At 41.4% G+C, this 25,609-nt stretch overlaps 1 protein-coding gene across 1 annotated transcript in view; it reads right to left on the reverse strand.

Moving 5' to 3' along the window:
- Positions 1 to 3,648: 3,648 nt before the first annotated feature.
- The window catches only part of FNDC1 (fibronectin type III domain containing 1), a 60,580-nt gene continuing 38,619 nt past the window's right edge, over positions 3,649 to 25,609 (reverse strand). The window contains exons 12-20 of the mRNA XM_048298860.1: positions 21,311 to 21,376; positions 19,272 to 19,436; positions 17,068 to 17,298; positions 15,940 to 16,048; positions 10,322 to 10,401; positions 8,619 to 8,648; positions 6,780 to 6,941; positions 5,978 to 6,100; positions 3,649 to 4,545 (exon numbers count right to left, since the gene is read on the reverse strand). Of these exons, the coding sequence (XP_048154817.1) occupies positions 4,430 to 4,545; positions 5,978 to 6,100; positions 6,780 to 6,941; positions 8,619 to 8,648; positions 10,322 to 10,401; positions 15,940 to 16,048; positions 17,068 to 17,298; positions 19,272 to 19,436; positions 21,311 to 21,376 (1,082 nt within the window). The 3' untranslated portion in view covers positions 3,649 to 4,429. The remainder of the gene's footprint in view (positions 4,546 to 5,977; positions 6,101 to 6,779; positions 6,942 to 8,618; positions 8,649 to 10,321; positions 10,402 to 15,939; positions 16,049 to 17,067; positions 17,299 to 19,271; positions 19,437 to 21,310; positions 21,377 to 25,609) is intronic.

Below are 25,609 nucleotides of genomic sequence, written 5' to 3' on the forward strand. Positions count from 1 at the left end.
TATGCCGTATGCACCAGTCTCCTAACCATCGTGGTCACCCTCTCATTGATGTTCACCAGCTGGCTTTGTACAGGAGGGCAGAAGATACTCCATGTGCAGGCTCTCCTCTGCTGTAGAATGTGAATATGTGCTTCCTTGGCATGTGCCATGTGGAGGTTCTCCAGCTCTTTTTCTGCTGGTCAGGCCATGTTTGGAGCTGGGTGACACTGGCACTGGTGACACAATTGGCCCCAAGGTATTATGGCAACTGTTGGTACCTGAGGACCTGGCCCACAAGCTGTCACCTTTGACACCTGACTTGCCAGTGTTGACACCAGGATCTTTGCACTCAGATACAATTCTGGTGTTTTTTCTCCAAGTGCTCATTCTCATCAGGGTCGTACGTTTCACTGACTGTTGTGGTGCAGTTGGCAGAGCGATGTGGCACAAGTCCTGTGGGAGTGCTTCCTGCTTTATGGGACACACAAGCAGGATGAGAAAGGGAGCAGCAGTACAAGGCATGTCTTTGTTTTTAAATGTTACCAGCGAAGGGCCCTCAGGCAGGCTGGCAGGACTCTGTGGGTGGGACTTTTTAAACATCCATGGATGCCAGTTTTGCCTTAGGAAGCAGAGCTGTGCTACTGCCACATTGACCTCATTCCCTTCTGCATTTACCTCTTTCTCTTCTGCCAGAAGACAACAGTTCTTCACTTGAATAATATCTATCTGCCTGGTGAGAAAAGAGGGCATGAGTTCTGAGGACAGAAAACTGTATAGTTCCTTGTAGAGAGGAACTGCAAGGATCTTTTCACATTGTTCAGAGGGCTGGGTTACCTCCCATGAAGGCCTTCTATTATCTTTCCAAGTGACACTCAATGCTTCCTTCATCACCAAAGAGTTCCTCTGTTCACATGCTGGGTCCACATGCATGGCTTTGGCTGCCCCTGAGAACCATTGGCATTTGTCACACGTTGGCAATTGTTCCTGCTGCCTTTGAGGCAGAAATCCCAATTCTCACAAAAATATGGTACAGTGATCAGAGATTAGCATCTGGAACTGACCAGGCCAGACAATGCTTTGAGCAGCTTGCTTGTCTTTTCGTCCCCACCCCTTCCTCCGTTGTGTTTTCATCCCTTTCTTTTTCAACTCTGTACAATTCCCCACCAGGCAGGGCCCTGGCATCCCTCCACCCCTGAGAGACTTGGACCAGAGGCGATGCAGGCCCAAGCTGTGTGAATTTTCTCTCTGTGGGGATCCTTCTTCTCCTCCATCCTGTTCCCTCAAGGTCACTTAGACAAGAAAGCAGGGGTGGTGCAACACCCCTCAGAGCCTCTGAAGGGACATGGCATTCTCTGAGCTGGCGCCAAGAGCTTGAAAACCAGATGCAGATGTGGTGTTGCCAGTAAGAGGGGCATGGGAGGAGAGCTGAGAGAGGAAAAGACCCGTTCCTCTCCCATTAGCACTATCCAAAGTCGCATGACACTCCCTGATACGCAGGGCAGCCACAAAGCTGAACAGCTGCTTCAGCTGAGAGGAAGTTTAGCTCCCAAGCGGGTGTGCTGCTTCTCCTATGGTGGCATGGCAGGACCAGTGTGTCATGGGGGCAGCAAGGACATAGGGAAGGAAAGGGGAGGGCAGCCCATTGTTCAGGACACTGACAGGGCCTTGAAGAGAGGATCTGGATGGGACATGGCTTTCCTGGCCCACATGGTTTTTAGTCACCTCTGTAATCGCACCACAAGATCAGCATCATCTCATCAAGAAACTACCTGGTATCACAGTAACATGTTTACCCTACGCACAGGGCAAAGGATGCAAATGTGTCAATCAGATCACCTCATACAGCACAGAGGACTTACCCAGACCTCAAAGTGAAGGCAACAGGCTGCACACCACTGTACTTCACATGTTTCCCTGCTGTGCCCCACTACTGACTGCCCTGGCTAGTTTAGCCTCAGAGAAGATTCACACTGGAGGGGAAGAGTGCACAACAGCCTCCACCCCTGCCCCAGCACCCCGACTTCCTCCTCAGCTGAGGCTGCAGAAAAAAGTACTGTATCAGATCTTCACCCATAATGATTATCTCTGAATGGGACTGTCCCACCCCAAAGGTATTTCCATCAGAGAAGAAGAAACTATGTCTCTGCAGATGAACAAATCAGAATTTACCTGTGATCTCTGAAGGTAAAATGCAGCTCTTCTGCAAAGCTGCTCTCTGGACAGTCATCCCAGCCTGTATTGCCACAAGGACCAACAGGGGGGACTTTTCACTTCCCTTTGCTGAACTGCATGAGTTTCTTGACATTTCGTTTCTCCAGCCTGTAAAAGTCCCTCTGTTGAGCAGCTCTGCCCTCAGCACATAAACTGCTCCACAGCCCCAGTTTAGTGTCAGTGGCAAACTTGCTGATGGTGCACTCCATCCGTGCATTCCACTTTAAAGACCAAGTCTCCAAGCCATGTTCCACCAGTTTCAATACAAGCAGACATTGGGAGACCATGCCAAATGCTTTACAGAAGCCAATGACATTCCCTTTTCTCCCCTGTGCACAGAGGCAGTAATTTCAACAAAGAACATGATCAGGGTGGTCAGGCATGATTTGCTCTTGGTAACTCCACACTAGCTGCTAACCATCTTCGAAAGGGAACAACACATTCACATGCTTCCAGTCCCTTACAAAAAGCTGACACTTACTCCTGTCTCAAGGAGGATTTTTTGAAAACTAACAATTTGTCACTTAGATTAGTTGACACAGATGACCAGAAAGGATGAAATAGAAATGGAACCATGTATCATAGGTTTATTAGGGAAAAAAGTTATACTTCAAGACCATATATTTGGCACTGTACTGAAGCCAAAGAAAAATTAAAATGTTAAAACCCGAATCACCATGAAAAAGAAAATGCTCTTTTAATCACTTTAGCTCCCTTTTTTGCCCCCATGCAATTTAAAATAACTACAGGAAACACCTCAAGAGGTGTTAGACCTACACTACATGTAAGCTGGAAAAAGAGTGAGAGATGGACCAGAGATTGGATCTGTCCCCCAGGTTACTGCTACTCTCCCAGGCTGCCAGAACAGCTGAGTCTTACTAACATGAGCAAAGGTTGTTGAGATGTTACCATAAAACGTTAAGACAATGAATGGTACTGAAGAAACCATTAATGCTACATTGCCCAGAAGGACTACAAAAATTCTACATTATTGCAAGCTTCCAAATGCCTTCTGAAAAATCATTATTATACCTCTCATTCATGTCAGTTTCTGCTATCTGGTCTGTTTGGAAGAGATGTCAGTAGTATTTAAAAAGAAGTGTATCCCAATTTGTCCCCATGGTCAAATGAGCCCCTGCTAGTTGACTCCTGTATTGGTGGCTTGGGCTTCTTTTCAGAGAGCAAATAAGTTAAAAGCAGTTTCTAATTTCCAAATTACTCACGCTATGCCTCTGCACAGTAACGTGAAAGATACCGACAAGGAATAAATAACATACAAAATAAGATGAGAATGGATTGACGGAAAGTTGCATTAAAACTTTTAAATAGTAAAGGACAGAAAGCTTAATTGATGCTGATGAACTGCTGTGTATGTGTTTTCGCTGGATGATACAGTGCTACTCTAACATGGATAGAGGGGGAGAATCCCATTGAATGTCCAGTCCAAAGGCTGCCAAGGAAGTGGGACACAGGTCTTTTATCAATAATTCAGATGTTACATCAACAGTACTCACAAGAAGAATACAGCTCTTTCCTTGGTTAATATATTGTGCATAGCAATATTTCAAAGAATTAACAGCACCTTTTACATAAAAATTCCAAACATATTTATCTAGTGAACAAGAAGATCTCAGCATCTCTAAGAAGTATTTCTGCAGATGTACAGTACTGTATTTATATAGATACAGATACAGATATATCTCAAAGTGAATTTACACTGTGACCTGGTGATTAGTCCAGCAGTGGGTGAACCCACAGGGTAAGTCTTCAGGAGAATATACTGCCTTTGGTGGGTGGCCAGTTACATGGCATGATTGCATAGGGGAGCCCCACCAGGCAGCAAAAGACAGTTTAGCATCCCATTAAGCAAGCACAGCATGCTTAGGTCGTTCCTGTAAGATATAATAAACTTCCAAATTTTCATGGCTAATGCAGTTCTAATTTTCACAGGTTGCACACGTTGCAACCTTCTCTCTGTGCCTTAAAGACACAGAGGAGGAAGGTAGGACACCAAACTTATATCTTATCCCTGCTTCCAAGCAGAAATCAAGTAGCACCACAGATTTAGGCTGGTAAAGGGTGTCCATGTTTGTCTTCACGAGGGTTTCTTGAGCAGCTGGTCTTCACTGGTTTGCCCCATTTATCTTTTTTTTTTTTCCTTTTCCAAATCAGATGCTCACAGTCCTCTGGTAGAAATAATTCGAAAAGCATGGTCTACTTAAGACAGGAAAGCAGACTGCTACCATTTCCCTGGGATGGGCACACCACACTCATACCAGCCCACATAGTAGTAAGGTGTTGTGTATCCAATGCGTCCAAATGATACAGGCTCCTGGCGGTACTGGCGGTAATACCCTGTCAGGAGAAAAACAACCATTTGTATTCCAGAACAAAGACACATCAATTTAACAAAAGTAGCAGATGCAGTGAGAATCAATCCCACAGCACAAATGAAAATTTATAAACTGTCTGGCAGGGAGCTGTATCAAAAGGGTATTGGCTTGCCCTGGTATTTGGCTGAGATCTTTCTTGAATGATCTAACTCTGGTCTTTCATATTTCTTGTAGTTTTGATTGGTTTTACTGCTCAAAATCTCTTTAACTATTGTGTAATGCTGTGGTCTGCCAAAGAGCTTCTGCATTTCACTCAAAAAAGTAGGCATATTTCAGCTGTGTTTATGAAGTTTCTAAGTCAGTTTAAATATATGAAGGACTCTGGGGCAAAAAATACCATCAAATCATATTATCTCACAGGGCTTAATAGACTAAAAGTCAGCTTTTCACAAAACAAAAAGGTATCATTTCATGCAGTAAATACTGAACTAAGCCCTCCCTTCCCCTTTTAATTCATCTGCAGAAAGAATGTGACTGCTTAAAGCATTAGAAGAGGTGCAGCATTCTTGTCCGCATAGCTCGTGCATTGGAACATCTGAAACACTCATGGCTTGTGCCAATAATAAAACTTTTGTGTGCTCTCTATCTCTGTCTCCCAGACCTAGTATATACACATCTGGATTAATCATCTGTCTTCTGAGCTAAGAAGTGCAGTACTTCACAGTGATACACAAATATCAATCACTATTTCAGTTTCTTCCTGGTAACGCCACCATGCAAAGAATATCAACACATAATTTAACCTGAAACCACTAAAGCTAACCGAGTAATTTAAACCAAGAGACTTACTGAAAAGATTGCCTGACTTCCATGATTGGTTTCATTTTGTGAAGCAAGCTGTCACCCTCTTGGTTATGTGAGGTGAGCAATTTGCTCAGAGAACTCCTTCAAGGTAAGAATTTTCCCTCTGAGAGAGGTATCTACCAGGCCAGAATGAAAGTACTTACCTTAAGTCACTAGACATATTCCTTTGTGTTTTGCATTGAATGAACTAATAGAAATCGTTCACAAAAGCTGTATTTGCAAAGATGTTGCTGGCTCCTTTAAGCACATGGAAGAGGTTTTGCACCTCAATTCAATGAGGCAGGTCTTATCAATAAGAGAAAGGTTTCATAGACCTATACCATTTTTCTGTTTGCTTGATTTTGCATTTTGTTCCTGCATAGTATCTGCATGATATGCCCCTTTCTTTCTGTCTCTGTCTCTCTCTCTCTCTGCACCCACAAATCCTGTGGGTCTTGCATAATGTTCTCAGCTACTGCATCAGCTGGACTCCTTGGAGAGCTGCCAGCAGCTGTGGACAGAGCTCCACTCTGTGCTCTGCTCCTTACCCCTTAATCCCACAGATGGGATAACAGGCTCCTGGCCAGCATCCCACTCCCCCATTGCTGTACCTCGGATGGTGGGCAGGGCTTCAATGTATGACTGAGGTCCCGTTCTTCCATCCAGGTGTGAATCCACAAATTGGCAGTGGTCCTCACCCCTTCCCCAGCTATCCCCAATGCTGTAGAAGGTATCTGAAGAGGGATACAGACAGATTACTTAACTCAGCAATACTTATGTTTGGGATACTCTTTACCGCCAGGAAAGCAGTTGTGGAAGAAAACGGGAAGAATGTTACAGTGACACAGACAGTATTACCAATGAACAAACAGTGACTGGAAAGAGGGAGAATGCTACCTTCACAGTATGGAAGCAGAAATTATGGAAAATAAATGGGTTACAGCTCAGTAAGGAGTAGTCCCCATTTTGCAAGTCCATGGGCAGTGTACTACAGGTGACAGGTGGAGAGAATTTCAACTGGATTAGTTGAAATATATCATGTGAAAGTAAAAAATGCTCAATATGTCAATGCTGTTAGCTTGACTTCAGTCTCAAATGAAAATTAAAAACTGTGGAGCTCTCTTTCTCTAACAGACATTCAAACACTCTATTGAAACTATACCAAGGCACTACAATAGTTATTAGCATAGCCTGAAAGGACATTGAGATAATCCCATAATCCCAGATCAACAATATGGAAAGTTTTCTTCATTATCTCTCAGCCAATGCACCCGTGTAAGAGCTACTGCTAATTCTTCTTGAGAGAAGGACTCCCACATAGTGGTCACACAATTCTGCCATGCATGAAATGAAGAGCCAGAAGACAGGAGATGACAAGTAATCATGCAGCAGGAAATTAATCTTGGTGCCTACCTTTCAGGTCATCACTGAGGTAAATTTTGTACCTTAGGGAGTTGCAAAGAACCACTCCTACAAACTTGCGGTACCAAGTTCGTTTCACGTACTGCTTGCCAGTGCAGTCTGAGTAGGTGGGGTCATATTTAAAAGTGAAAGGGATCCAGATAGGCTCACCGCCTTGGAGAAAAAAATAAATCCCACAATAGGGACAGACTTTAACATTTCAGTCCAAGCTTTGCAGAAGTTAATATCTAATATGTTTTACAAGACATGCTGCAGCAGATTAATGCATGACTTTTTTATATTCAGAAATAGTACTTCAAGAAAAAATACTATTTAAAAAAATCTTAGAGACTTCATTAAATCCCTCTTAGGCAGTAGACAATAATAACTGTTTAAATGATTAAAATACTATTTCATGTACTGAACCACAGTTTTAAGTACAGTCTTAATTGTTTTAGTAAGACTTCTTCTCTACCTAGTATTACACAGTTTCTTTTCTTAACACAGCTTGATCTTAGGTCTGACAGTGACTTGCATTTTAAGACTAAGTATAAAACATAACCCTTTTACAGAAGAACAGACGTTAAGAACTCCATGGTGAACAACAGCCTGCGAAGTCTGTTCTTGCTATTTGGTTAAAAAGATCGTATCACAAACGTACTTTTCTGCTTTGTTTCCCCAGATTACATCAAAACAGATGAGTTTCCAATAACAGACAAGTGAAACCTTTCCTGGGGAACTCTGTTCAGAGCAGTGCTGCAGAGAAGACTGCCTAATTGCATTGCAAAAGACTAAATATTGCTACTGGCTTACCTAAATGTTTGCTTTGTACTAGCCAAGACATTATAATTTATTTTGAAAATGCTGTTGTGTTAATGAATACAGAATGATACAAAAAGCTTCCAATGTGATAATTGGTATTTTTCTCTCTAGCTACAGCCCAAAGCCCTGTTTTTACTCTGCTATTTCCAGGTGGTTTACAAATGAGATTGAAAGTTTTTTCTGTTAGTCATTCTTCCTCTCACTAGGCACATGGACCAAATCCTGCAAACACTTCCACCAGCAATCACTGCTCAGAGACTTCAGAGGACAGAAAGAAACCAGACTAGCAAGCACAACAAAACAGAGAAGGAAAGGCTATACTGGACACTGTTTTCATGAACAGTGTAGCAAAAAATCCAGAACCAACCATTTTAACTCCTTAGGAAAGCTGACAGAGCGTAATAACCATGAGGTCTTTTTTCCTGCATCTCTTCTGAGAGCATGTCCTGCCTGGGGTTACCCTACCAGTGTTCATGTCAGCAAGGTTAGTCCCAGCACCAGCAAATCAGATTTTCTGATTACGGGCTGAACTAGCTTATTGCAAATTTGGAAATACAAAGCAAGCTAAACAGCTTTGTGGCATGTCATTCAGGTCAGTAATATATTCTTGACTTTTTAAGCATTTATAAGGGCATGATGATTTTTACAGATAAGCACCAGAACTAGGGAGAGAGAGAGAAACCTGATCGTGCCATTCAAGCTATGCTAAGGCAACTGAAAGACACAGATACAGAAGTAACATAGTTTACTGCTTATTACCAAGCAATTAAAGCTGTTGTACCAGGGAAAAAGATGGGCCAAAATCAAGTGCTTATTGGAACATATCTTTACAAGGTTTCTTTCCAGGAAACAGAATAAGGGGTCTTAAGACAAAAAATGTTTTGTGAATTAGTCCCATGAATTACTACCTGTTCCTGTTTAAAACTGTACCTAAAACTGCATGTTTAAAAATGTTTCTCATTCCTGTATTCTAAGTGTTTTGCACAGGCTTTATGCACTTCATGAATGAAACAACGGAGAAAGACGTACCAGGTGGCCTGACAATGAGGAGAGGATTGTCTAGAAGAAAAAAATAAATAGAAAATTTAGTATTTTGTTCCAAACCTTGTTTTATAACATAAAACATACAGTCACTGATTGAACATTTTCAATAAGGTGCTTCATCCTATGATGGCATTCTTTATTGAATATTCCCATCAGCTCAAACCTTACACTTGCATTAGAAGAGTACTCTGAATTAGCAATTTCTTTCTCTTATGATCTATTCCATCACTGTAATTATACCACTGGGCCTTGCATTTAGCAACCTGTTTTTGTACTTGTGCCAGCTGCAAAGCCACTTTTAAGTGGCTTAAAAGATCAGTGCTGCAAACAAAACTTTAAATTTGGTGTATATAGCATGTTAAATAAAGCTCACAAAGAAGCTGATTTTAGATGGGAAAACTAGGCATTCAGGCCCATATACTGGCAGCAAGAAAACAATCTGCAAGATACAGCACAGAATCATGTAATTGTTTAGGTTGGAAAAAGGTCTTTAAGATCACTGAGTCCACTGTCAACCCAGCACTGCCAAGTCCTCCACTAAATCATGTGCCTCAGTGCCACGTCTACATGTCTTTTAAATACCTCCAGGGATGGAGACTCCACCACTTCCCTGGGCAGCCTGTTCCAAAGCTTGACAGCCCTTCTCTAGAAATGTTCCAGCACCTCAAAGTCTCCCTTGTAGTGAGGGGCCCAAAACTGAACACAGGACGTGAGGTGCGACCTCAGGAGTGCCGAGTACAGGGGCACAATCACTGCCCTGGTCCTGCTGGCCACACTATTGCTGATACAGACCAGGATGCCATCGGCCTTCTTGGCCACCTGGGCAATGTCAAATATTATGCCTGAATTAATACTTGAGCCTCTTATTCATTTAAGGAAAATCTGAATACATTATCCAGGACCACTGACTTATCTTGCATTTTTGCCTCCCTTCTGTGATGATTTACTTCCACAGTTCTTAGTGGAGCTTCTGAAGTGAGCACTACAGAGTGAAGGCAAATGAGCAAAGGCAGACACTGCGAAAACCCCATGTCATTAAAAGGGCAAAATTTGCAAGAAACAACAAGACCTTTCACTCAAGTAAAGACTTGAAAAATTTGTCCTTTATTATTCAGTGGAGTCGGTGGCCTCTGGCTTGATGGAAGTAGAAGAAACAGGAGAAAAATAGCTCATTTAACCTACTATTTTTAGAAGGGGGTGTTGCTCTTGATTGTACTTTCAGCCTTGTGAAAGAGCAGCATGCCTTGTCAAAAAAAAAAAGAACAGAGAACTTTGCGCCTGTCTGATGGAACTATTGCTTTCTGTATTTCTTCCAGAGACAACTGCTTCCAACTGTTTAGCTGTTCACAATTAGGAAACTAATTTACTAAATTTTTGGTCAATCTATCAAAGACATTTAACCTTCCCATTGCTTCTGTATTGTTGAACATTAGTAGTCCTTTGTATTTGAAATTCAACTTCCTGTTCCCCCGGAACTGACTTTAACATTACTTACATTTTCATAGTGGCATTAGGAATGCTTATTATTTTCCTATCTTAACTGAAAACAAATAATTAAAGTAAAAGTACCCATAATCTGAAAGCAGCAAGTCCAGAATAATCACTGTTATTGGCATGCTGGTTTCAGTCTTTGCCCTGCCACATCTGTTATTATGAGTTTTGAGATGAAAATAAAAAGCAAACCATACCAGATTCTGTGATAAATGAGACGGAAGAGCTAACAGGTCCATAACCAAAGGGATTCTTTGCTTGGACTTTAAAATAATACCTGAAACAAGAAGAGAAGGGAAATAATATTAAAACAGGTTCCAGTGCAATGGCTAAATTATAAATAATGCTAAAGCAGGGTAAGAATCAAAGCAGAATTCCACTGAGTGTCCTTTGCATTAAATGGAGTTGGATACTGAGCCAGAGTATGAGCTGGCTGTTACAGACAAACATCTCCTTTTTGCAATTGCTCCCATGCATATTTTTGGAACACTTATTTATGTATCATCCCCCTTCCAAAAACCACATACAACGACATCCATTCTCTACGAAACAACTAATAGCAAAAGACTAAAAGAAAAAGTTGCAAGGAAATCGAATTTAGATCTCAGGAACAGTTTTAAACCTGATTAACTCCTAGGAAAGCAGTGGTGTAAACTGCAAACTGAAATTGGATCAGATTTATATGAGATTAGAAGCTAAGCTTTTAACCTTTCTGTAAAAACTCCAGCAGCATTAAGATCACAATACTTGAGTAATAGAAGAAAGCATCACATGATGTCTTATTGATTTCCCCAAAGTATTTAAATCACATGCTTAACTCAAAGCACATGACTCACCCCTAGAACTCCATTCTTTGCTCAACAGAAGCAAACTTATCCTTACCCTTAGAGAAGAACACATTTAAGTACATTTTTAGTTCATTTCCAAATACAGTGGTTTTTAGCTGATGCCTACCCTGACAATTTTCCCCGGATTAATGTTTTCTTCTTTTCCTTTTAAATTTGTAGCAGCCCAACAGAAACCAACTAGAACGAAAGATTACTTAAAAATTTCCAGCACAGAATTTTTAAAATTCCCTAGTTTAGGTTTTCCTTTCTTGCCTGCTTGCTCAACTTCATTCTTGTAAAGAAATTAATCAAAAAATTAAAAATTACTGTACCTCTGTAATATCCACATAGCATGTGGATCTTGGTTTAGCCTCTCATCCAAAAGCAGACATCTCCAAAACTCTACGCACATAACATGGCAAGCGACTACTTGCATGGATGGTTGCCACCAAGCACTGGATTACCTCACATGACAGTGCCCCACCTGAATGGCAGGCCTGATGTATCACAGCTGATGAAAGGGAGTCTGCCCCATCAAAAACATCAGGCTGCTCTTCCTGGTGAAGCTCTCCCCATCCTGCACAAAAGCCTGCCAGTGCTGCTTCATTTGCATGGGCCATGCTGGGCTGAGACTTGATGCTCATGCTTTACCAGGCAGCAGGGAAATTCAACAGAAGCCTGTTGCAAGAACTTCACTGTTTTTAGTCTGCCACTCAATATTTACCATGTGCACTTTCCTGTACCATCAGCTGTATCTGTTCCTCTCAGACTTAACCACATAGCAGGGCATGGAAGGCCTCTCTACCCTAAGCATAGCTAAGCACATATGAAAATACTGACAAGAATAAACCAGAGGGGACATGGTTGACCCAGCCCTTTGGCAAAGGTGATTTTTTTTTTTCTTTCATTAAAAGGAGTATCTTTTGTCAATTAAGGTGAACTGCTTTGCCTTAAAATCAAACTGATCTTTATGAAAAGGCTGGAAAGATGTGCAAATAGTATTCTTCTTTGCCCGAAGGGTGGTAATCACATGAACACTGGGTTTTGCCAAGAAGCAAGGTGGTTATCTCCAGGGTATGGGCCAGGGCATCTTGTTTACTCCTTAAAAATTACAGATAGGTTGTCTAGGTGAACTCAATGTGCAAGCTACCAGAATTGAAATAGTCTGGACTTCATCCATGGCAACAGATTTACCTTGTAGGTGTGTCAGACGTGGAGCACATGCATGGTCAGACCCTCTGTGGGACATGTTCCCATGTCTGCACAAGGGGCATGTCCCCTGTCCCTGCTGTGTCCTGCAGCTGACACCAGAAACCTACTTCACTCCTGCTTTCTGCAGCTAGTTCTGCCTTTAATTAAGGAGTATATGATGCTCATGAACAACTCACAGCTTGTTTTAAAAGACACATACGCTGTGGCAGAAAGAAAACACACTAAATGGCAGAATTTAGCAAGACTGTGCTTTTTGCTCATGTCCAGAGTAATCCTTTTGTTGGCAGAAAAATTTGCCTGTTTTTAACTATTGACCTGGATTTTTTCTATAAAAGAGTGTTTAGCATGTCTGGGGAAAGTGGAGAGGGAAGGCAAAAAGCCTCCCATGTGCTCCTCCACTTCTGGCCAATGCTGTGATGGGGCACCTGCATCCATCCACACCTCCCTCACTAGCACTTTTGTCACCTGGATCAAGACAGGGGCGAGCAGCACGAGCCTGTCCATAGGGATGGGACACAAGGCAGCAATTCCTCACTCTGGTTACCAAAAGAGCTGCAACACAGCACCAAGCTTAACTGACTCAGCTCAGTGTTTGCTGTAACCGCTTCAGAAGAGCAGGAGAAAAATGTTTTCCAGCCCACACCTTTTTCATAATGCTTCAAAGCACAGTGGAAAGTGTGGATACCTGACTTCCCACTGCCTCCGAAGAAGTATAATCAGATACCAACCTTTCAACACAGTGGCACTGAGTAACCCTTTCAATACACATGTATTCATGGTAGCCTCAAAGCATTCCCATCAGACATATGAGCGAGATGACCCCCCTCAAAACAGCAGAGAGAACAGCCCAAGAATCTTGTGCAGCTAGTTAAGTGGGGAAAAACATGCAGTTTTGTACCCAATGCATAATGCAGGAACTGATTACCTATGCAATTAGGACAACTGAGCATTCAGCTGTCCTGTTACATACATAGAAGCCCATCTAGGACATATGATGGTTCATGTTGCCTGCCTGTCTAAAAAAACAAACCAGTGATGAAGTCATGAGTACATTTTTCTTTGCTAAATTGGAAAATTGATTCCTAAGCCTTTATATACACAAGAAGCCTCTCATTGTACCAGAAAGAGAGCCAGATCTCATGACTTGCTGACCTGTGATTTAAACATAGACAATGCTATGACTACTGTATTAAGAATGTCAATAAAATAATGTAGTCAGGATATACTTCTTTCTCAGACATGACAAATACAAAAAGAAATTGCCAAAGCCATTCTAGATCCAGGAATCTGACATTTTCATTACTCAGAATCCTTCAGCTGATGAATTTGCCAGGAAATCTCAAATCAGTATAACTCAACTGGTTTTCATCATATAAATACATGAACGAAATTTGTAATATGTACATTTGATTTACACTTTGCTTAGGCAGAACCATATGAATTGTTACCATTAGGCACAGAAGAATCACAACAGATGCAGTATCATTTGTTGTTCATTTTCAATACAGACAACAAAAAGGCTTTTCCTCCTAAGAATAAACTTCCTTCGAGATTTTATATACCAATTCTAGTGAACTGTAACAGAGCACTGAATATATAATACATTTTTTCATTAAGGCTACATGACTAATCATTCAACATGCCTGTCATTAGGAGCAAAATTGTTCTTTGATTTAATTCAAGGTGTCTCCCTTCTGTTGGAATTAAATAGCTGGCACTCACAGCGCAAAGTGAGATAATCACTCAGCGTAATAATTAGGGAAGCAACTTTTTAAAAAAAATTAGTTAGATGCAAATTCCTTTTTCCAGAATTTCCAAAGGCATGCCTGCATGGATCCTCAGCCCTGCACTCCGTCTGGTGGCAGGCTGAGATGGCAGGATGCACCTCCATGGCAAGGGCTAAAATCCTCCTCCTACAACTACACCATCCCTCCATATGAAAAATGTGTAAATCAGTGCTTGCAGGTTCACAGGTTAATGCAAAGTGTCTTCCTCCATCTAAAACGGCCCAGCACTACATCCCTGTTCAATATTTACAACAAATTTTATAATAAGACATTGGAGCCAAGCTTGAAGAGGACCTTCCTACGGAGCTGGCGTGAGGTAGGTATGTGCCACACAGGTCTACCACTTGCACAGGACAACGGTTTCATGGACATTTTAGCTCTTTTGTGTGGCCCTCGTGGCACACAGAAGCCAGCTGTGGTTGATGCTGCTTGTTGGACAGACCGTGGCTTTGTTTTAATGGAGATGTAGAAAGGAAACAAATTTTTGGTGCATCTGGCTCCCTGAAACAGAAGATCCAGGCTCTGTTTGCAATTTTAAGTCCTGAGTAAATGTTTGAGAACCTCCTATGAAATACTCTGTACAACACTGGAATTGGTAGCAGGCACTGTGGGATCAAAATATCCCCAGATGGAACAAAACCCAAGTGGACAGAGAGAAAGATTTCAGGAGACCTGGAGATATGATTGTGAAGGACAGTGTTTTAAATCATGAGACTATCTAGTTACTCCCATCAGGCACTGAGACAGATTTCCTAAAAAAGGCAGGAAAAAGCCTAACCATACCTAGGAAGGGGACTGAAATATTTATGGCAAGGATTATAATGTTTCTGAGTGCAGAAGACTGGATGTAGTGGTTGAGCAGATGCTGTTCAGCCCTTTGCATCATCTTCTGTGACAGCTGGGAATTAAGGTTAGGGAAGGGACCTTGTCAAAACTACTGGTTTAAAGATTTAATATGGTTTTAAGTAGTTTAGTGTTTACAATCACGTGGCACAAGGAAGCAGCTCCTGTGCCCACTGAATCTGATCAGAGTTTCACTAATGGAAAAACTTCCACTTCTCAAATGGAGGTCAGACCAGGCCTCAGAAGAAAACTTATGACACGGATTAAACACAGATTTCCGTTTTGTTTGTAAAACCTAAACACCAGGCAGATGTTTTCCAGGAGAGCTTGAAATCTTCTCTGGTGCTGACTTCAGCCAAGATGCCAACCTGTTTCTCATACACTGCCCATGCTGCAAGATTGCACCACCTATAACCCCTCATGGGACACCCAGCAGCCAATAGCATCTGCTTAGAGTAAATCCGACTTATCAGACGGAGTAATTTTAATGCAGTCCCTCTGTAGCTGTTTACTTTCCCCCCAGTCGCCACAAATTATTCCAGTATCATGTGAAGCATGCATTCTCGTTCTGCCATTTCAGTCAGATTTTTTGCAAGATAAAGACCTAAAGCTCCTGCCAAACTGACTTCTGAGCAATTGCCACAGCCTCACTTTATACCACCAAGCCTTCTCTTCCAGCACTACATATGTGAACAGAAAGCGAAAACAGACTAGTGGGCAGCATTTCCACAGCAGCCCTCAGGCACCAAATCTTGGCCACACGTATGTTGGAATGACCCACATCACATCAAGTCACATCACGGGTATATTTTAGCATATTTTAGTATATTTTCCCCCCTAACATTTGATTCAGTTATGCAAAAGACTAGAAAATGCATTTTAAAACAAGATTTTCTTTGTTACTGGTATGTGTTCTTATACATACAAACATATATACCATGTACACACTGCCATTGGCTCCAGGGTTAATTTGGTAAAGATATCATGTTGTTGTGCAGTTTGTAGAACAGTTTGCTGTCCAACAGAATGAGTAAAATTTAAATCAGATGTAAGCATTTATACTAAGACCAAGAAAAACAACTGACAATTCTCAAAATTTGTTTTACTTCCTTAACAGAGCTGAAAAGGAGTGGATCAAATCCTTACCGTGTGTTGGGCTTCAGGTTCTCAATTGGCAAGTGAGTAGACCCTGCAGTCCTGGTTGACCACTTATTCTTTAAAAAGTCATCATAGGATGCACTGTAAACCAGATAGCCTGTAAACAGGAAAGACAAACAGTTGGGAGGATTCTAATTATATTTTAAATAAATTATATCCCTAGGTGTCACAGTAAATTTTATGGATTAAAAGGAGTGGAAACATCTTTGAAATATTAAAGTGATTCCATGCCTAACCCTCCTGGAAAATCCCAGCCTATAACAATTTCCTATCATTAGCTAATAATGATGGAGCATTACATCAGAGGATGGCATCCAGTTGTGAATTCTGATTTAAAACACAATGAAGGCAAAAAGATGACAGAGGCAACCCATTCACTGTTTTAAGTGACACAATGATTGTGCAGACACTAATACAGTCAGAAATATCAGAGTTTTTTTGGGAAAAAAAATTAAAATTATACAAAATTCTCAGAACCTTGCTTGTCAGACTGTTATTTGATCAAAATTTCAGTAAAACAAGCTAAGCATTGCCTTGGCCCCAGATTCCAAGATAACTGACTGTGAGAATTTACATTATTTTCCTACAAAAAAAGAAAACAAAAGCAGACTAGAAGATCACCAAGCCAGAAGCCCCTCCACAGGTAGTCCACTCCTGTAGCCACACCCACAGCCAGGCAGGACCCAGACCAGGTCCAGCCACGCAGTCACATCTGCTTGTAACAGACTGCAGCCAAGTGTGAAAGATGTTCCAAAGCAGGCCCTGGAGGTGGCTGCAGTGAAGCTGAGGGCACTACCTGGGGGCAGAAGTGCTCAGTCAAGCAAAGTACTATTACAGCTACCACACAGGCAGGATGTGATGCCTTCAGAACCACTGTCACAAAATCAGTGCCAAAATCTCAAGATCTGGACCAACATGGGCTGCTCACTCACTCTGGCACTGAGGGATGACTGATGGACCCTTCTCATTCCTCAGAAAGTAACTCACCTCCCACAGAAAACTGCAGAGGAGTGAGAACTTCATGAGCCATCAGCTCAGTTTAAAGTAAAATGGTCATTTAAGAAAACCTTCCCCTTCTCCACTCTCCCATCAGGAGAGAAACCCTCAAGAGAGTACCTGTTACCATGTCTCCTTGAGCAGGTTTGGCCCAGTCCACAATGACAAAGGAGTGACAGCCCTCAACTGCCACGACCGTGATGTTGTGAGGGGCTTTCAGGGGACGCTGATCTTTCTCTCTGAAGTCATTAGGGATGATTTCATCAAGGCTCTCCACTTGGAAATGCTCCAGGGCCTCTGTCAAGGAGCAGGGGGCTGCTGGATCCTTATTGAGATAGGTCACATAAGGAGCTAGAAAAGACAGGGAAGGGTGGCACTTAGTTAGCAGTTTGAGGCATGCCAGAGTAGCACACAGGCTGGCAATTTCCTAAAGAGAGTCAAGTTTTGTGGTGCATTTTAAAATTCCTCACCTTCCAGCCCAGAAACTGCTGTCAACAAAGCATAGCTCACAGCCAACTTGATTGATGAGCAGCAGGAATGGGATGCCAACATTCAGGTTTACTCCACACTCACAACTGCACCAAATTATGCAAAGACGAAGGACTGTCTTTGCTAGAAGAGGCAGAAGAGAGCAGCCTGACTGCAGCACTCTCCGCACGCTACCTCCAGCTGCTCTGGACGGTGTGATGAAAATGTCACCCAAATTCTGCCTTTCCACACATGGGAACACATCCCTGCCAGGGCCTTCAATCATCTAAGACTTTACAGGTCTAAGTAGTTGATTCTTACACAAATATCCTGAAGCTGGAGCAAAACAACAAAAGAAACGTAAAGAGTAATTCCAAGGTGAAGTCCAACCAGTTTAAAGGGATTGTTGTGGTCCCCTGGGTACTAAGGGACCAGGAGTCAGGAGTCCCTGCCTTCCAGGCATGTGCTACCAACCGGTAACTTCTATTTTTAAAAGCTTTATACTTCCTGGAATTGCACTTCAGTTCAGAAAAAGATTAAACCATCTTTTTATTGCCTTAAAAGTCACCATAACATTCAAAGTAACGACTATAAAACTTGCTTTGGAAATGTTTATTCAGTTGCAATAATACAATTCATTGAAATGGTAATATTATTTCCCTAGTGCCTTGAAATGTTCATAAACCAACGTTTCTTGGTTTATCTTATTGGATTTCATGCCCTAAAGGAATTTTTTCCAGATCTCGCAATGAAGTTAATTTTAGCCTCTCCAGCTAAATGAATCAAGAAGCACTGTCAGTGAGAGAGCTGAATAGAAACATCATGAAATTGTTTGGACAGAGAAACTCAAGATGCACTGGAAAAAGTTTTGGCATATATAAAAACAAATCTTTTACTCCAGCAGCAGAGTTCCACTCTAAGCCACATGAAGCTTGTGGATATTGGAAGGGAAGCCAAGACATGTCAAAGATGATTCTGCATCCCCTGAACTCTTTTCTGAAATGCTAGGTGAGTCAGCAGCTGACCTGATCTCAGTTCAGGTGCCAGAAATATGTAAAGGGCTTCAGGGGGTGTCACCAGCCTGGGGTGGAAGCTGGAATGCAGTGCCCTACAATCTCCAAATCCCTCTGTTCTGGGCCCCAGCTGCTTCTCTGTCAAAGAAGCAGAGCAGCTCTGAAGTCAGTGCTGCAACACCAACCTACACACTTGAATGGCTTGTGTACACAGGAGACATGGCTCATGTAATGGGGGCTCCTTCATCAAATTCCTTCTACTGAGAAAACATTCAAATAGCAAAATCATATTTATCTCTACTGGATTTACTTTTTGGAAAGTTCATATCCAAAATACAATTCATTCCTTGACTTTGAAGCATGCTTTTGACACACATGCTTGTGCAAGGTGGATGAAATCATGTGGGTTGGATAGATCAGTGTAAAAGAATCAGGTCCCCCAGAGGAAGACTCACACCTACATGGAAACTTGCACTGCTGGAACTACTGGTGTGAAGTTAGATGCAGTCAAGCTGTACCAAGCACTGGTGTAGACACTCTTGCTCTCTTACTAACTTCAACTAGACCAAATACAATGCAGAACACAGAGCAGAGCACTCACAATGAAAGAGGTTTGTACTGGTCCAATGAAATAACTGTGGGCCCACACACAGACACACAAACATCAAAGCAAGGAAAAAAGTACTGCTGTTCGGCTTCCCAAGGTGGCAATCCTTAGAAGAACCACACACAAGTCTACTGGATGTGTTTGTGCAATGGTCTCAGCTTAAGGGCTGGCCTTGCTGGAATAAGAACTCTTTGCAGCACAAGTAGTAAGCTACATAAACCAAAGGACATCCTTACCAGTGAAGCGTTTCTTCCCAGCAATATCATATTCTGACACAGGGCCAGTGCCAACAACACTGGTCTCTGGATAGACAACCTCCAATTCTGTCGTCGTAGAAGCAGTGGTGGTGATGACAGTGGTGGTGGTGGTTGGTGGCGAAGTGCTCTCAAAAAACTCATAGTCTTCAGAGGAAACATAAGATGAAAATGTTAGCATGCTTATCTAATTTTGGCTGAACTGAGAAGGGAAACATTTCTGTTGCAATCCCAAAGGAGTGCCACACACCCTGCCCTGGCTGCTGCACACTCTTTACAGGCCTCTATGTCGAGGCTGGTCACACCTCAGCCTTGCAATGGTTTCTACCAAACTGATGGACAGTGAGCACAAAGTCTTCGCCTCAGAACACTCATGTGATTGCTGATTTAGACCTCAGTCACACGATTAAACAGGATGACAATTAACAAATGTATTTGTACAGCAATATCCTGAATGTGCATCTGCCACCTCCTCTCACAACCCCCAAGAGACAATGGCACTGTAATTGAATCCCTGGCCAAAGCCCTCAGATGCCAAAGGAAGGAGATAAGGGAGAGGAAAAAAATGGGTTTTTAAGAAAACTGTGTTGCAATTCTAAAGTCCCAGAGGTGGTTCATACCACTCTCAAACCCTCCTGCGACTGGAGACATGGAGTCCAGTACTTGCCCTTTGTGGTCCCTCCAGGGCCACGAAGGAAGGCAAATTTCCCTACATGACTCTCATGATGTTCAGTCCTATTAAATTCAGTGCTCTGTGAAAAGCTAGTGTGCTACCTGATTGGCAGACAAAATGAAGGGAAACTAGCATTTGGCATCCCTGCCATGACCTCACGCAGGCTGGGGAACTCAGCTCAATGTCTTTGATTGTTTTGTGCTTAAACTGCTAAAGCATCTGTTTTCTGCAGGTGACCTGTACCTAAAGGGAGGCCTGGCAAAATACCTGTGCACTGAGGATATTCTGCATCCATGGAGATATAGGGAACATGGGATATATATCTTGTGCAGTTTCTAGTTCATCCCCTCCTCCCCACATTCTAAATGTCAGTCTCAGTATGAAGTGGTCAGAATTAAAAGTACAAATGTCTATGTTATCTTCCACTCAGCTGCTGCACTCTCTTTTTAAATGTTTTCCGGTTGTTGGTTAGACTTAAGATCCCAGCACTACAACCACAAATAAAAAAACTTTCATTGTTCTAGAACCATAAATTCTACTAAAAAGCTTTTTGTTTAACTGAGGTCTGTATTTACCCACTTTCATATGCGGGGGTAGGAGCACAAATTTGAGGATTAAAAGGGATAGAACATCAGATGTCACTGATGGCAGAAAGTGAATACTGTTCCAATAATTGAGAATTTGCATTCCCTATGCAAACTTACAATTAAATGCTGTGACTTGATGCTTCCTCTTCAGCTAAGTTTTGTATATCCTTGATTATAATATCAAGATGGCATGAATATAACTCTGAAAAAATATTTCCCTCTTTTTCTTTCATCTGATTTTAAACCTCTTTGATTTAAATTCCACATGAATTGAGCTGATTAGTTATCTTATATGTAGGTGATCTCATCCAGTATGAGCACGCTTAATTGTCTAAATACAGGCTACCCATTAAAAAAAAACAACTCACTAAGGTATTTCAAGCTTCCAGGGCTCAAATGTTATTTGGATTTTGTATTTTAGAGAAGGTAATTGACTTAGACTGGACTGGAGTTAGAAGTTGTACCAGAGAGAGCGAATCCAGAAGTGATGCAGTGTCTATATGACACAGCTCTGAAAAGTAATTTTTTCCTCAATAGGCTCCTGTTAGATTGCAGGACTGATAGAAAGGGACGTCTATGTCCAGAAACAGGTGGATTTGCACCCTTTCTCTTCACATGAGATGCAGAACTGTTTTCCAGCTCACCACCACTCACTTAAGCTCCTATCTACCAATCTGCCTCCTTGAACCTAGTTCCAAAGAAAGAAGACAGAGAAAAAAGCAACATGACACTTGCAATAGACTTCTACAGTTAAACAGTACCATCATCATATATCACATATGCCTCTGGAGTTGCTGTCACATCTGCATCCAGTCCTGAGAATGTATCTATTGAAGGAGAAAGAAAAAAATGCCGTAAGAATTCAATAAAATAATTCTGGAGTAAAGTTTAAAATAAAAATATTTAGCCAGTTGAATTGTAAAGAAATAAGCTAACTGCCTAGTTTCCAAATAACACAGTGACAGTCCACTCTGCATATTTTGAATAACAGATGAGAAGCTAAGTGCAGTAGTCAGGAGCTTTGCTGGGGGAAAATGGGTTCAGGGCTGCTACACAAAATAAAGAGTCCAGAAGCTCTGCCCCAGGCCTCAGCTGCTCTGAAGCAAAGGTAGGCTGCCAGCAACTGCATAGTGCTCACATCTGGATTTGACAATATTTTATAGTCTCAGAAGCAGCAAATGTGAAAATATTATATGCCAAAAATACCAACCAAGCAATTAAATATTTCTACCCAAATATTTTTGTGGAGGTATAAAAACAAACAGCCCACACAGCCATGACATTTATAGACCCTCATGTCAATGGTCTTGCAAGTAATGCAGCCCAAAAGGAATGGATTTGTAGAATGAAGTAATTAGTGCTGGATTTTCTGGAGTTTTACTCTGTATTTGCTCTACTCTGATCCTATGGAATGGCTGCCAGTTACATATTTGGCCACATAGGTGTAATCCTGAAGCACTGGTTCTGCTTTAGTTTCATCCAACATGAATTCAGTTCAGGAAATCAGAGCGAGATTGCTCCAGGATGCAAATGAAAGCATAGCAAGGACAGATATTATGAGGTGCACATCAAAAACATTCTCTTGATCCACCCCAAAACCCAATACAAATGCACCAACAGACTTCCCAGATGACTATTCCTTTATATTATCTCAGTATCTCCACAGGACATTAATCCAGCACCAGATACATCAACCATCAACCATCTGTTGAATCCTGAAGGCTTTCCTCCACACTCTGAGGAAAGCATTTCTCCACATGTTATTCAGGGAAGCCAAAGATTACACAAAGCTCAGAACAGTCATAAAAAGCCATGCAAACAAAGCAAAAGCACTATGCTGTGACCCGCTGCAGGTACCATCAGAAGTCTCCAGTGAAATGCTGGGGCTGGGGAGTGGCCAGCGTGTGAACAAAGACAAGAGAAAGACAGCTTTGATCTCAGGACACTTCACATACACTGGTAATGTTCTGGTAACACTCAATAGAGAAGCAATTGTGTTATTTTTACTAAACCAGTACTGCAAACAGTGCAAAATTTCAACTTCCAATGTTAATTAGTTCACAAATATAATCTGATATATTTTCATTTTGCTGATTCTTTTTAGAACCAACAATTACAGTATGACTACTTTTTTCCTCCTAAAATAATTTTCTTTTAAATACACTGTGTGATTTTAATAACAAAATAAACTTTAAAACACAGGAAATGGGTTTTTTCTTGTTGGACTTCCACATATTAGAATCTGAGACTTCCTCATGATAGACTTCTACAGCCACTCTTCAGGAGATGATCCCCTTGGAAGTCACTTGATTTCTCTGAGAGTAGTCAGTCACAAAGTAGGTTCTTTGCTGAATTTTGCAGATCTACCCACAACTGTCCAGCATCAACCAACATCTATAATGCATGCATTTACCTTTGACCACCTAAATCCAAGTAAACAAGAGGATCAGATATGCATAAATTTGAAATCTTTCATGGGCAGATTTCAACTCATCCATGTTTATTAGCTATTAAGTCTTTGGCCTACCTACAATCCAGCAAAGCCAAATTTAATTTTCTATTTTTGTACTCAATTTCAGTGTCTGTGCTTGTTTAGCATTAGCTATTTCATGGTGATGATAGGGGTACTTCCCCACAGACCTCTCATTTTAATATTTTCTGCACATACTCCAGCTGCAGTTCTTCTTGCTCCATCACCCTTCGCTGAAGCTCTTGAGTAAACCCTGCCTGTAACAAATAAGGCCAAGTCTTCCTATGACCACTTGCTGCTGACTTTTGGCATCTGTAAAGACAGTCTTGTTGTCTTACTTGTCTTACAAAATCCATCACTTGATTTTATTACATGCAACGCGTGGTTAAGTCTCCACCTGTTCTTTTCTTTGTGAGGTATGAATAAAGTTTAGTCAATTTCACTGACAAATCATCCTTGTGTGGCCAAACTCCTCCTTGAAAGTTAAAGACTGCTGAATCTAGTGAAAAGCTGACAATAAATTCTGCTGGGTTGAGAAGAAATCCTGCCAGAGATAAAAGAATTTGCCAAAGTTTAAGTAGAATATTTGGCGGTGGGTTTTGGCACTTGCAGCCCTGTCTGTTTGTGAGTAAAGCACTAAGCAACAAATATCAAGCTTTGGCAGAAAAAGTATTTCACTAAATAATGAGGAGTGTTTTCTAGACTCAGATTAAAGGGAAAGACAAGATAAAAATATATTTCAATATGATTTGGAAACGGTCAAGTGAAAACTGCATTAATTGTTTAGATAATTCAAGTAGTAGTTGTTTACCCTCTTGAAATATACACTTCACTTGTTAAACAATAACAACCATCATTAAACAAATACCACAAAGATATTTTCTTTTATAGCAAGTTCCTTTGTGGAACAGGCAGGCTGTTTTGCTGTGTTTATCTAATCCTGAGGCAGGTTGCTAGGATTTAAAAAAAACTAAAAAAAAAAAGACTCTTCAGAGAAGCTTTTAAAATTTCCAGGTAGGGACTAACATTGCTCAAGCTATATACCAGCTAAGAAGCAGAAATTCAGCACCATCTTGTCCTTTCACTCTTCCACTGTGAGGCATTTGCAGACATACTGTCAAAATGCCAGGCAGTTTATGAGTTACTTAAAGGCCATTCTCATTGAACACACAGCCTGAATAAAAACTTAGTTTTGATTCGTGCCTCTGTGAAGTTCAAGGATTCAGCAAGCCCATCTGGTAGAAGGCAAAAAACGCATGCAGAATTTTTTAAATGTTCAGAAAATCACATGAAAATTCCCCAGCCTAGAACTCTGCTACATGTAACACCACAAACTATTTTGTTGCTCAGCTTCTGGAGCCTACTTTCAGTTTAACCCCAGACATACTTAATGAACTTCTACTGTTCTTACAATATGTATTCTCAGATAACATCCTCCAGGTACCAAACAGCACAGGCCAAAAAAGAGGAAACATTACGGGACATAATCAACATTTAAGGTAAGAAAAGGAGCTGGGGGGTGTGGGAGGGATTCTAACTACCAAAAATCACGGTTTCCTTTAGGCAACTTTGAAAGTATGAGAGTGACCAAATATAACAATATTTGTAACACTTTTGTAAGTACAATTAAGAACGATGAACTTCCCATAGGGAAAAGCAAAAATCTTCACAGAAATATTTAATGATGAAGTAATTTTTATATATATATATATATTTGTGTGTGTACGCATCTGTGCATATATACATCTGCAAGCACACTTCTATAAATGCACACTGTCAAACATGGCTAATTGTTAATAAATACTAACACTGTAACTCATTGTAATTCCACCTGCAGAAGGAACTGACATTCTGACTCATTAGTTACCTAGGACAGCTGGGAAAGGAATTTTTGTTTTCTGCTTCTGAGATCTTCTCCCAAGATGCCATCCTTAGATTCACTGTGAGCTGCTGAAGCCATACCCCCCCCAGATTACTGCCCTTTTCAAAGTGATAGCTCAGCTTCCTAGGCCATGGTTACGTGACCTGCTTGTAAATCTACTTTGACTTAAGAGATACAGGTGTATGGGAGAAAGGTGAGAGGGTTTCATTACCCATTAAAACAGGCCGCTGCAGTTGTCAGATGTCTGACTGCCAACATGCTGGTAAAGTTATGGCTGTCCTGCTATTGCCCATTAGCACACTGGGTTGAGGATTACAGATGGGAAGAATAAGGACTACCATGGGGCTCCCTGATCTGGTTTGGCAAAATAAGCAGCTAACTCACTAACAGTGCAACATCCAGGTGCTGAAAGCACAAAACATGATAGGGAACAGGCTCAACACCCAAAGATTCTAGTGCATATATACATGTTTACTTTGGATTTCAGTTTGGCACCAAAACCTAAGCTTGTGTAACTGCATCAAGGAAAAATGACATGCACTGACACTGGTTTGTATTTTCAGATAATAAAGATATCAGTGTACAACTTTCTGCCTTATCTGTGCAGAACCAAGGTTGCCTGTCACCAGCTTCATCTGTGCTGTGCTGCATTCCTGCTAGACAATCTATCTCCAAGGGCTGGCAAGAGAACAAGAATATCACTTTGCA

The sequence above is a fragment of the Corvus hawaiiensis genome, chromosome 3 (assembly GCF_020740725.1).
Source record: "Corvus hawaiiensis isolate bCorHaw1 chromosome 3, bCorHaw1.pri.cur, whole genome shotgun sequence".
NCBI lineage: Eukaryota > Metazoa > Chordata > Aves > Passeriformes > Corvidae > Corvus > Corvus hawaiiensis.